The following is a 14,546-nucleotide window of genomic DNA, read 5'->3' on the forward strand; positions in this document are numbered from 1 at the left end:
ACTTGCTGAAGAAGAAATACTACTTGCTTTTATGAATTCAGGTGGCAAATCATTGTTGTATGGGTTGCCAATGACTACAGATAGCGTCGAAAGCAATGCGGCTGGATTATTCACATGGCAAATATCTTCACAGCAAGGAGTTTCTGCACCGCTTCGAATATTCATCTCATTTCAGGAAAATGCTAGAATCGATTCACAGGAACGAAATCCAATGGTATTTGACACACTTTGAGTTTCTGAAGTTACTTTGAGGATAGATGAGCATCAAGAACCATCTGAAAAGATTTTTTAAAAATAAATGTTGAACTAAATCATGTAGCACGTGTTTATCATCAGTTAATGACACTGATGTTCACACTGGTTTACAGATATCTCAGCGGGATTTCACAATATTATATCCGATCTATTATTTTGCATTGGAAATTTAGATGTATTCAGGCAATATGTCATTGATATACATTTACAAGCTCGTGTAGCTCGAATGCCCGCTGGTGGTTACAGAGCAGTCGCTTTTATACTCTGCGACAAAGCAATGATACTTGAAGGTGTTGGTTGACAAATGAGAGTCGTTGACACACCAGTAGAAAATATGTAATTAAATCACTCATCATTTTATATAAATGCCGAAAATGACTCGTTAATATCTCTCTGACTCCACGTTAGGTGGAAAATTGCAAGGAAATCTTGCTTGTAAATGTGTATTAAAAATATTACTTAAAATGAGCACATTTCTGGTGTTGGTCCAAGCAAATTATCATTGATGAAGACTCAATTTAAACACTTTAATACGGCTTTACAATAAAAAGCCTGAGTTCAACTTCATCTTTCTCTGATCTTTATTAAAGACTCAATTAATATTGGTGGAATATTTCCACTTTCTGCAGCTCTACTTATTGCAAAAACAGCTGCACTTGGTGATGTAAGAAGTACTTCCGGAAGGTTGGGTAGTATGATTGTTGATAACATAACTGGAAAAGGATATAAAAAGGTAATGGGAATAAGATTACCAGGAACGCCTCATCGATACGGAAAAAGGTCTGAGACTTCCAGGAACACTTCGCTAGTTTTGCCTTATGTCAAATTTTGATTTACTCGATGCTTCTAAACAATGAAATATTTTAAAAAATTCAGAGGTGTTTTTCTGCGTGACCAATTACCAAAACAACTGAACAATATTGAAACAGGTATCATAAATCTTGATAATAATTCTGGTCCAGGAACTCATTGTGTTCCATACGCATTTGATGCACGTGGTTCTATTTATTTTGATTAATATGGGCTTCCTCTGCGAAGATAATTTTTAAAAAGAACTCCAGAACAATTCCACTTTTGTATTCATCATTGCCAGCACAAACATTAACTGAACCACCAATATGTGGTAGTGAAGTAATTAATGTGCTCAATGCTGTAACAAAATCAGCATTACCACCACATAAGGTCGTGCATGATTATACTAGTAACCGCGTCTATTTAAACAGATCTTAAAGAATAATGCTGAATATTAACGGAAGTTCTTTTCTTAGTGGTATCACTTAAAGGAAGAAATAATATGATGATACTGATCTGTGAAATTACGCGACTAAAGATGAACTCGCTGATAGTATGAACCTCTCTGGACCAAGATGAAGTAGATATTTTTTTCAGGATGAACACGGTGTTTTCAAAAGGAGTAATATTAAATGGAATGACATAGTTCGTAGAGTTCTCGGTGCTACTACGGATAATATTCCTGTTGTTACCAATGATGGTAATATCAGAAACTCGAGTAGATCAATCACAACTATCATAAATGAAACTACAAAAGTGTTGCTAATCGTTTGAGGAACACTGACGATACAATGACATGCTAACTCAGCAGGAACGGAAATAAAATAGTTGTTTTAAGAGATCCAACATAAAAATGCTGCAATAAACAATATGCAAGCACAGTAGATGCTAAATTATCCACGTTGCGGGCCTAGTATGACGTTCACGTAAATAGGATTTTAATACTCGTAGAAATTTTCAAAATGAATAAAATCGCAGATGATTTCTTTGGCACCCCTTTGACTATTGACGTAGCCTGCTGTATAATTTTCATAAACCTATATGCAACAGTTATTGTATATTTATCTTAAAATTTATAATTTTGTAATGATTTCAAGGCAGACATCGTTTTCTCTCGATCAAGTGGAATTTGTATGCCGTCTTTTTTTATTTTTTAATGCAGAAACAATATCATTAATGTTTTCTTAATTCATTTTATTGTATATATATATATATATATATATATATATATATATATATATATATATATATATATATATATATATATATATATAAAATATATATTTAAAATAAAATATATTATGTCATCATTAGCCAGTTTGGAGGATGACACAACCTCCTGTGCACTTAGCAAGATCAGAAGGTGATATATTTTACACAACACAACATATATACATATAATCGTAATTATAAAGACAGCACAACAGATACAAAAACATTTGAGGACGGCACAAATACATATAGAAGCCTATTTACAGCACTGTATATAATCATGTATTTACAGCCTTGTATAAGCATATTAACAGCGTATTATATACAATCTTAATTCTAAGGACGGCACAACATATATGGAAAGCACATATACATAAAATCTTAATTATGTGGACGGCACACCATATACAGGAGCATTTTCTACGTTCAACATGTTTTTGTACCCCCATAATCAACTCAGGGAGTGTGCAAAACATCACCCACCACGTGGTCATATGGTCTTTAAGGTGTTTTTGTCTGTTGAAGTTCGATGATGGGCTGGGCCTCCAATTTTATATAAAATAATTGCTAAGTATTCCCAATCATCGACAATTATCGGTCATGGGTTTCGACCGCCAGACCTCGGGTATATGAATTCAACACTCCAGTATTACGCCACGTTCCAATCTTACATATTTACTTTTCAGAAAATATTATAATGTAACCTGTGCTGGATCGCTTCATACAGAATAAAATTACAGCGCAGATATGTTTTCTATTTTCCAATCGTCGATAAAATAATTATATATATCCCCGTTTGTTTGCATCCCCCTACAGATTTCAAAAACAAGAACGTTTAATGTGATAAAACGTGCACAGAACTAAATTGAATCATTGATTTTTAATTTCTGACCTGATTGTGACCCGAATGGCACTAATGCTCGCATCCAATGCACCATTTCATGCTTAACGGACTTTCCTTTCTAACACGGCGCCATATTGTGTACACTATAGGCTTTTTTGTTTCCACCAGACAACATAATGACGTAGTTCATTCTGTTCGGCAAGCCTGAATAGCTGTGTACATTACATAACGTTGAGAGTTTGGAATTATATCCGCCTGCATCCATGAACACAAAAATTAAACCTCTTGTTCAATCCACGTGAAAAGAGTAGTTGTCATTTTCCTTTGCTTGATTCGACATTGTAAATATCGAAAGCAGACGACTTATGTATGTATATCTGTAGTCGTGATACACTCCTTTGCTGAAAATTGACAAGGCCATGAAAATGGAAATAAATCCGAGCATGTCCGTCTATTGCACTGAAAACTTCCGTTAAGCATGAAAAGCCCATAAGATGACGATGTTAGGGCCACTCTACTCAGAGTCAGGTTAGAAATTATAAATCAGTGAATGAATTGACTAAGTTCCTTGCACGTTTTATCACATTAAAGGTTTCCATTATATAATTCGGTGGGGGTGGGTACAAACAAACGTGTTTGTATTATCAGACTATACTTTGAACTGTTAAACAGTTATGTTACTTCAACGATATTAATTCTGACACAGATGGTTCATTAATTAATTACAAGGACAAAATAAATTACGATCGACGCAGAAATATTTACAACAGATTTATCTCTCTTCGTACAGAATTGTATGTTTTGGGAGTAGTAGGTAAAGGAGGTTATGGAGAAATATTTACTGCAAACTTTTCTCTCTTGGAAGTAGAAAAAAGGCGTTTTCATACGTTCATATATCTCACTATGACTTTTTAGTAACCCATCAACAACCGGTCGTCATACATCAGTTTGAAACGATAAATTGACAGTTGTATCATAACTAATATTAATTACTGAACAATTACAAAAAGGAAATTAAATAAATAGATACTAATATAAGCTTGATAACTGCTTAATTACTCTACTGAGAAAACTTATATTGACAGTTATCTCTCTCAATAATGAATGGTTATTTTGCTTATATTTTCCTGAAATCGCAAATTTGTAAATATTATCTTCGAGGTATTTTACAGCACGCAAGTTAAGAACAACATATCTCCCGGCTAAATTTATAAATTTAAATATTATTTCTTCGAAAGTCTCTATATTTGTAGGTAAAACTGATCATGCAATTTTCGAATGATTGCCAGTATTTCCATATCTGCAGTTGTGGCTCTGAGTGACAGCTCTCAGATTAGATAAATTATTATCAATTTTCATGTTTTTAATGTGATCGATCACAAGGCCATCTTCGATTAATCCATTGAAACGTTAAAGTATTAACCTATGGCAAAAATTTATTTTATTTGTCCCGTTACTGAATATGAGATGACCAGTATTAATGACATATCCGACTGTATTTTTTTAGTTCACAGTGCCTGATTACACAATCATGATTTGCCTAATAAATTTTAATGGTTGGATGATTTGCAAAGTCTTTCTTCTCCAAATATATAATATTATTTGTTTAATTGAGTATAAGTCTAAATTATTTCTTTGAAAATCTAGTTAGATAATCTTCTACATTTTTGTTATCTTGTCACTGCCTTTATTTTATAGCATAGTATTTTTTTAGTTCTCTGTATTTTTTACTACCACATTGCAAACACAATTGCGTGTTTCCTCTCACTCTAACACCTCATTTCAAACACGGTTTTGGTCCTAGACTTCCATTACGCACGCTTTGCAAATGATGTCCTCATAATTCGTTAAGGCCGGCTTTGTTACAATGAGTCAAAGAAACTATCACTAACCACTTGCCTTTATTCTTTGTTTGAATCATTATATATATATATATATATGTATATATATATATATATATATATATATATATATATATATATATATATATATATATATATATATATATATATATATATATATGTATGTATGTATGTATGTATATGTATGTATGTATGTATATGTGGATGAATTTGAGAGATTATCTAATTTTAAGCCTTATAAAGATAAATTTAATCTTGACAGAATATCCCCTGTCTTAACGATAAATGCTCGGGTAGATCCGAACAATAAAACCTTGATTAATAATATTCATTACGCCCATAAAGAATTTCGCAAAAATGGCGCTTCTTATATGTGGTCAGCATTCAAAATCATGGTGTCGATATTACGATGAACGACAAACGAGCAGCAACGATCATTAATTATCTCGGCAATCGAAAATATCTTTGCAAGGTAAAGTTTGTTAGCAGAAACAGACAATACCTGGATTATCCGTCACAAATTTGATCCTATCCTTCATCGTAAACAAAATGCCATACTGAGCACAAATTCCAAACCAAGAATCAAGAATGTTGGCTGGTATTGCCAAACCGTATTATGAACCAGCGTATCATGTAAGAGCAATTATCAATGGAATTTATTGATAAATGATAAACCCAGCGTTAACTGTCTAAAACAAATGAAATTTTCAAGACTAAATTGTGCAGCCGAAAGAGTAGTTGAAATTTTACCATTTTGAAATTTGTCTCACTGATAAAAGACGTAACACACAACGAGTATGGATAAATAGTTACGGATACCAGAGCATCTTTCAATGATGTCGCTGAGCCAGGATGGAAACAAAAATTCCCAATAATATTAAAGACGATAACCGGATACATTTTATACGAATAAAAGTATAAATCAAAAGGAGCTTCGATTGAAATTATTGATCACAATGCGCATGAGTGGACCAATGCAGTAACAATCTTACCACGAAGTCAAATTGATGAATTTTATCAAAGAGACATATTTTATTTTATTAGCGAAATAAGTAAAAACGATCCTATATCAGTATGGTTATTTCAAAGTTCTTTTGATGGAAACTATGAACAATTTTCACGACCCAATGGCGTTATTTATCGCACTGAATCTCTCCACGAAGAAATGAAAAATCTTAAAATATACCGATCATGCTCAACAATTAATCAGTAACTGTTTTACATTTCAGTCCCTTATGTACATTTTGCTTAAGAGATAATTCGTGGAAACAAACTCTGATTTTCTCAATGATATGATATCCAGTTGTGACAAATATGGACACGGTCGATTATGGAATAGTAAATAGAATTATAAATATCTTATTACTTTTGCTATGGTCGCGTCTTATCCCGAAAGTTGTCTTGTTATGGGAGAGTAATCTAGGTATTTTGAGCGATCTGGTCGTTCCACAAACAAAATGACCAGAGTATCGCTAAACGGACCATTGCCAGATTTTGACCTGACTGGATTCGCTTTTATCGAGTCATTTAAGTTTACCGAAGGTATTCATCCAATTTTTTATGTCTGGTTTGACAAACATTTTTCAGTACAAATGTGGGCGCCAACAGTATTATTACGATATATGCTCGATGTAAAAATACTGATATTTCTGACAATAAGTGAAGCAATTATATAATATCTCCGCAAAAAGAAGTTTGGTTACCAAAACACGAGAAATATTCGGATAAAGAAAATCCTGATATAGCCGATCACGAAAATAAAATCGCAAAAGATCTTGGCAGAACAATAATCGGTAAATTTACCCAAGGAGGATCATATGATCATAAACGACATTGTACAAGATTAATTATATATGATGCTGAACTAGATTCTATAATTACTGATGCAATGAAAAATACATGTATAAGTCAGTAAGATATTATAATTGCTATACAACAAAAAAATACGTTTATAAGTTGAAGCATTGTCAACTTATCGAACGGGACTTAATTAGGTAAAATTGTGAGTTATATTGATGGTGATTCACGACAGTTTACTCATTTAATATCATCAATGGTCGCGTACGTTTCGATAAATCTATTATCGATGATATATAGAGTTTTTGCGTTTGCTGTGAGAGTTTTATATCAATAAAAATATTTAGAATTGTTTGAAAAAATTAAAATCGGTACTTATGCAAAATGGGGCAAATGGAGAATAAAGCAAGGAAACATACTTGATTATTCTGAATATACTGACTTGAAAACTAATATATTTATTAAACAAATAATCAAATATCAATAGTGTCATCTGAGCCGTCAGTGTAAGATCATGTGACCAGAAATGAAACTGTTTATCTCAATGGACCTGATTGATCTGATAAAACAACTCGCATGATTGAACTATTTCGGAATTTCACTATGGTCGTTTTAACCCCTACACACAGACTCGCAAGCAAGGAAAATTAGAGAAATAAACATAAAATCATGTACTTATCACAAATTCTTCGATGAAAGGGAAATAAATTGACGCCTTATCGAATGGGAGAAAAATACATTCCAAAGATTATCGTTCGGGATGAAATATGCACTGTATCATTAGAAACGCTTTAAAAGATTTTTTGATTGGTTATTGACAATAAATACTGCTGTGATAATGTGTGGCAATCATGGCCAACCGCCACCTTTTGTTGGATAGTCTCCACACGAATGGCTAAAAATTATTTTTGATTATTATGAATAAATAAGTGATAATCATAGATCGCTTGATCACGAATTAAGAGAGCTTAAGTAGTTAATCAGACTACAACCGAATAAAGGTTAGTGTGAAATAATGCGTGATTTAATTTCAGAAAATCCTATGATCATTTTTTGGAACTTATGGAGACTAAATAACTTAATAGTTGCAAGTAGAAAAATAGTCAGTATTACACTTCAACATCAATTATTTCTGAAACATAAAAAAATAAAGTTAAATCTACCCATACCATCATGTTATCGAACGGTTGATATGCAAAGGCAGAATATCAATGTTGGTATACCGGATTCGACATAAAAATAAAATCTTGTATTAATTGACATTGTCTTAGTTTATGTGAATGTTGTTGAGAGCGCGTCAGCCATGGACAAAACTCAATGGACGCTACGATACACAATGACAATTCATTCATCACAAGGATTAACAATCTCCGGTACAAATGCTTGATCGCCAATGATCGTATCGAATAGCCGAATTTAGAAATCTCGCAGCGTCTCGAGTCAGAAGGATATCTCAGTTGCGGAGAATTGTCATAGACTTTACAGAAACTACTGGCAACACCGAAGGTGTTGGATATGTTATTGACAATGATAAAGTAATGAAAAAAGTTGGTCATAAACAGTGTGACAAAAAAACCTAAACCTGATTTTGATCTTGATGCTGAATTTATAATGTCATTAAAACAACAACATAATAATCTGTGTTCGAGCTGTAACGCAGTAATGTTGTGGCAGTATTCAAATAATTATCCGAGACAATTTACGGTAGACAGAATTAATAGTAAGTTTGGTCATACACACGAAAATTAGATGCTGACCTGTCTTGCATGCAATCGTCGCCGATATGCTAGTTTACAAACGTGAATGCGGTGGTAATTTGTTGTCTTCAGGAATTATTTGTAATTGCTCTCGTACGAATCCAGGCTGAGTAGCAGTTAAATCTAGTCTGTATATTGCAGGTCTACCCGTAGATCTTACCACGCTATAAATGTTATGTGTCGTAATACTCCACATAAGATCACATGCTCTTTTTACCACCTTCAAGTTCACCGGGTTCATATAAATATCTTACAGTCACATTACCTAATATTGGTCGTTATGAACATTCATGTCGCTGTATTGGTATGTGTTCTTTTGTAATTGCATTAACGGGTTTCATGGCAATTGTTCGAGTAATTTCATTATTTAACGCAGCTATCACACTTGGTAATATTGCGAACCGTTCGCGGCATCTTATATCCTGAATTATTTCCTTTGCGCATTGATACTCAAACACCTGCGCAGCAAGTGGTCGATTAAAACGTTCAACAATTACCTGATTACTACTAATTGCAGTATGTCATCGTCTGATTTTGACATTATGTTGCTTCATCAACGATGTTACTCCACCAATAAATTCTCTGCCAGGATCAACTTGTAATAGCTGTGACCATCGTAAGGGTCCTCATTGATAAATTTGCTGAAAAGCAGAGAAAACCTTCAGCTGCTGTTGTAATTGATAAAGGTTCCGCTTCCTTATACTTACTTGCATCGTCAACAACATTTAATGCGTATTTGTATGATAATTGACGTCTGCATATTTTGATAGTGTCATGTGGTAAAAAAATATCTTCTTGATGAAATTCATTGTGAATGCTGACATCAAAATGTGCGTACTCGATTCGTTTAGGTGATGTTAGTTAACTTTGCCATATTGGCTGTCGTGCGTGTGACATTTGCTCCATCAGCGAATTTACTAATTGGTTGTCTACCTTTCCAACATCCCCTTAGGCTATAATAAATCGATTTCATTATTTCAATAATTAGTTGATTAAATACCGGCTCCGAATAATAATTTACCTTTCATCGCAGATCTTACCAACCAATTAAGTAATGATTCCTAGTACGTTTTATTTTTTATAGAATTCAATGCATTAATCAACTTCAGATCTGCACTATGTCGCTTTTTTAAATCAGTATTTTTATAAGCTACATCATGAGCGTGACATGCTCGATACATATCATATATAAGATATTCTCCAGGTCTTGGTTGATCTAGTTTATCAAGTCGGATATCAAATCTTTTACCAGGACGACAATAATTATATCCTGGAAGATGTTTCTCTCCTGGGTATTTAGCCCATGGTGTTCATGGTAAGTTTCCAAATGAAGTAGCGAGATCCACCAATTTTACTGGTAGAAATACATTTCTATTTTTTTTTTTGCCACATTTTATACATTTAGCTGCAAGCGCGCGTCGTTTATTTTTGTTATCTTTGTCAACATACTCGTATGAGTATGTGCTCTACATTCAACGCAACATAGATTCATTTTATGTATTATATTGCTACAACATGATGTCATTGATTTCTCAGCGACACGAACACAAGCGCCTGTAAAACATATTTCAGCATTAATGAATTCCATAAGAATTATAACAATTGGTCCTTCCGGATCAGGTGAAACACAATCATTACTTGATTTGATAATGAACTGGCTCAATTGGGACAAGTTATATATAGTTGCACCATCAGTTGATGATCAGAGATGCTAAAATGAACTTAATGATTTTAATGAAAATGCAAAATTACTAAATGATGATGGTGATGACATTATTAATAATATACCGATATTGATGAAATGCGGTCTGAAGATGGGTTTGACGGATTTATTAACAATCTCCTAGTATATAATAATGTAATGCTAGATAAACAGTCAAATCAAGCTTAAAAAATTCTCGAGGTAGGAATGCAAATACTAATGTGATTTATTATACTCAGAGATATACACAAATACCTAAGTTGATCAGAGGTAACTTTAATACTTTAGTTGTGTTTAAAGGAGATGATACACATAGTCTGAGAAATATTCATCAGACATGGTGTAGTGGGGATATGGACATGATTGAGTTGAGAAACGTCTGTTCAAAAGCACAATCTACTCCACACGGAATTATAACAATACATTTACACGATTCTATAACAAGTTAACGTGTAGGTCATGATAAAATATTTGGTTGATATAATAATGATTTAGTTATAGCAGCAGGGAAGGTACGACCTCAATGAAAATTCAGGTTGGTAAATTAAAATACACATAGAAATTTCAAAAAAAAAAAACTAACCCAGTTAGAGAAACTCTTGATAAAAATAGAGGCTTTGGTTTGGCGTTAGTGACATTTTTCATTTCGTAAGAATCTTTTATTTTAAGCATATGACTTTTCAGCAAAATGCATGTTCACCCTTCCTGCTGCTGAGGTGCTTCTAGAAACAATTAATTTCACTTGCTTGCATGATAGTGTGTGAATGGTGTAGGGTTGTATGTATTGTTGGTGCTAGAGTGTGTTTGACGGCAATATAGTGATTGTTTATTTTAGGTCCGTGAAATCAATATTTTGGTTGTGTTATGGTGTGTATTGTTAGCTTTTGTGTAAGGTGGTAGGTGTTTCACGTCCGTTCTTCATGAATATTAAGCGTGGGGTTCTACAGTATGTCTACGCACCGCTGACTCGTCAATAAGGAAACAATGAGCAGAGTAAAACCACTGATTGAACTCAAAATCCAAATGGTGTATACTTTTTGCCTCCTGGATGAGCTAGCCATGAATACAATAAAAAAAATGCAAGTCTTTAGCAGAAGAAGTTTTGGCGAAATAAAAGAAAGAGTGACGGTGAAAAAAAGATTTTTTTCCTCATCTGATTTTCAAGCAGGGTTGTGAGGTAATATCGGTGGTGAGGAAACCACCACAACGCGAACTACCATTAACATTACCACCATCGAGACCCTCTGTCCCTCAAATTGAAAATGGGGCAGAGATGATAGAAAGACAGCTTCATCGTCTCAGGCACATTGTAGAGTAAAGACGAAAGAGCCTTCAATTTCCCCAAAGCGAGAATTGGGACGATGAGGCCACCCATCCCAGTTTTCGCTCCCAAAAACAAGAAACAAGCGGGATAATTACTGGAGAAGAGGCTGTGTATGTGGTGCTAGAACATGGAGGTGCAGTTATTTACGTGGAGCCAAAAAAAGCCCTTAACGGAGCTAATAAGATCTCTAGAAAAGAGAAACTGATCTATTTGCCTAAAAATGTGTGTGTTTCTTTTCTCTTACAAAATTTGCCAAAACACCCTACCACACTGAATGTTTGTGTGAGAAAGTTGAGTAGTTTGACTATAAATACTAATTCACTTTGAGTGTTATGGTACGTGTTTTGTAGGGCTGGTGATTGTTTGGGTGAGTTCTTTTTGTTGAGAAAATAGCTTTCCTTATCTGCTATGTATTAGTATGGTGTATATTGGGTTTTGTTGGTATTAGTGTGTTGGTTTCTATATCAAAGTAAAATAGTTTATTTTATATCCCTGCTAGTATCCATATGGATTGTTTCTTACATGATAGGTGTAGTTGGTGCGGGGGACTTCATGTCCGCTCTTGACATATACAAAGCGGAACGTTGGACAATCGTACCGTTCCTCGCTGACCAGTCAAAGATGCCTACAACCCAAGTGTACAAAATGTAACAATTACAAGATGTAATAAATAACCTGAACATAATTGAAGATTTGCTAGAAAAGACGGAGAGATGTGTCTACAGCCCCAGAATAATAAGGAAAACAAAAGGAATGTTGAAAGATATTTTTGAAGCAGAAACAAGAGGAAAAAGCGGACAAGGGGGAATGGAAAAGGAGAGGAAAGACAAGGTAAGGGATAAGAAAAAAAATAAAAGAAGACAAATTTCCTGGAAAGGTAGAGGTGTTTGTGGATAAGTAAAGGTGTTTGTGGAGAAGAAAAAAAAGCAAGAGAGAGCTTAGATAATTACTTCATTATCACTCATATGTCTAGAAAATATTTCTACTCCATTTGCCAAAACATTTTTTCTTTATGTTGTATAGTGTTTTGGTCGTCTATGTCTGTATTGCGTTTGTACCTATTAAAAATGTATTGTCTGTAGACAGACCTTTCGTTCCATACTTCTTGTCCCCAGACAAACACATCATGTTCAATACCAATGTTAAATTTCCCCTTGTCCGTGTAGTGACCCACCCTGTTCAATTTATATGTTCAATTTCCCCTTGTCCATTTACTGGCCCAAACATTTTTGCATAGATGTCCACTTGTCGGTATATCGCCCCATTTAACTACAGTCATATTATTCTATATAGATCACGGTAAAATATATGTAAAAGCCATGGTTATATTCAGCTAAAGTTGCAATAATCGTCATTTCCATTCAACCACGTTAACGCAATTCGCTCTGCCTTTTGCATTGGGCACGTTGATATGAAAAATAATTATTGATACTGAATAAAGTGATCATTTTGCATTATTCACACGTGTAGATAATAGTGGTCACGAAACTGCGTCAAAACACTGATACTTTGGAAATCATTTGATAATTTTCATCTGTAGCAAGCACAGATTGGAGAATTATAGATATTCATTCTCAGTACATGTATCACATATTACGTTGTAATTTGAAAAGTTTATCAAATTGGCTAAGATATCCTAAAACATTCACTGATTATTTTGCACATTACAAAAATGTACTCGTTTTTGCATCAGTCCGTCGATTGTCAGGACAAGAGCTGAATTGAACGAGGGAAGTTTAAGTGTGCAAATATTAAAGAAAATAAAAGTGAGACAAGGTTTGCAAGTTTAATACAAGACCATTGCAATAAGTGTGATTCCATGCTTTATTGTTTTATTGAAAGCATTATCTGGCTGCTAAACCTGAACAATTCCCTCATCATAGCTGCTATACTGGCATTTCGAAGTAGGCATATTAGCAAATGTTTTGAGTTCAACAATATTTAGATTACAATTTTCATACAGTTTGTAATTAATATAGTTATCATTTAGATTCGAGCAAACAAACCTCATATCTATACATTTATATATCTATCCAGAAGTACAAACAGGACAAACACCAGGTGGACCCTTAGGACCTGGCGGTCCAGCAATACCCGGTAAACCAGGTAGTCCGGGGGTACCAGGAAACCCTTCTTTACCACTTCTACCCGGAGCACCAGTAGGACCACGATCACCAGGCAAGCCAGGAACCGACATACCAGTGTTACCTTGAGGACCATTCTCGCCAGGGATACCAGGCAAACCAGGACTACCATTTGCACCTGGTACACCCGGAGGGCCTCGGAGACCCTGCTGACCCTGTACGCCTTTCCTACCAGGAGCGCCCATTTGGCCAGCAGGACCACTGCTACCCATATCACCAGGCGAACCGGGAGCACCAGGAGGACCAGGATTACCTCTCAAACCAGGTGCACCAGGTGGACCATCAAGACCAGGAGGACCAACAGGACCAGGAGGACCAGGAAGACCTTAAACACAATACGAAACCATCATCAGTTATATGTACACTTATCAGATCAACGTTTTCGCATATAACATATCATAGCATATCACCGTTTAAACAAATGGTCCCCTAATCTAGCCCCAAATATATATGTTGCTCCCCTTTTCTCCCACATTCTATCATTCTCTCACTCTCTCTCTGTCCGCTACACACACACACACACACACACACACACACATAGAAACTCACACTACTTATCTCACTATCGGCGCCCATATTACCATTATATGGCTACACATTCTGTATCTATCTACTGGGAAAAAATATTACCATATTACATATATATATGGGTAAAGACGAAAATTACATACATATTCATATATATATATATATATATATATATATATATATATATATATATATATATATATATATATATATATATATATATAACGTTTTTCATTCACTGTAGGGGCCCCGAGTGGCCGAGTGGTCTAAAGCGTTCGCCGTTACGGATCACTGCCATCTCACCTCTGTCTGCGCCGGTTCGAGTCTCA

At 34.6% G+C, this 14,546-nt stretch overlaps 1 protein-coding gene across 1 annotated transcript in view; it reads left to right on the top strand.

The window, feature by feature from the left end:
• LOC149771163 (dynein axonemal heavy chain 2-like) overlaps positions 1-13,109 on the top strand; it is a 50,878-nt gene extending 37,769 nt beyond the window's left edge. The window contains exons 4-5 of the mRNA XM_089948786.1: positions 12,237-12,376; positions 13,086-13,109. Of these exons, the coding sequence (XP_089804912.1) occupies positions 12,237-12,376; positions 13,086-13,109 (164 nt within the window). The remainder of the gene's footprint in view (positions 1-12,236; positions 12,377-13,085) is intronic.
• The last annotated feature ends 1,437 nt before the right edge of the window (positions 13,110-14,546 follow it).

The sequence above is a fragment of the Sinohyriopsis cumingii genome, unplaced genomic scaffold, assembly GCF_028554795.1.
Source record: "Sinohyriopsis cumingii isolate HCF-2022 unplaced genomic scaffold, ASM2855479v2 utg002080l, whole genome shotgun sequence".
NCBI classification, from domain to species: Eukaryota; Metazoa; Mollusca; class Bivalvia; order Unionida; family Unionidae; genus Sinohyriopsis; species Sinohyriopsis cumingii.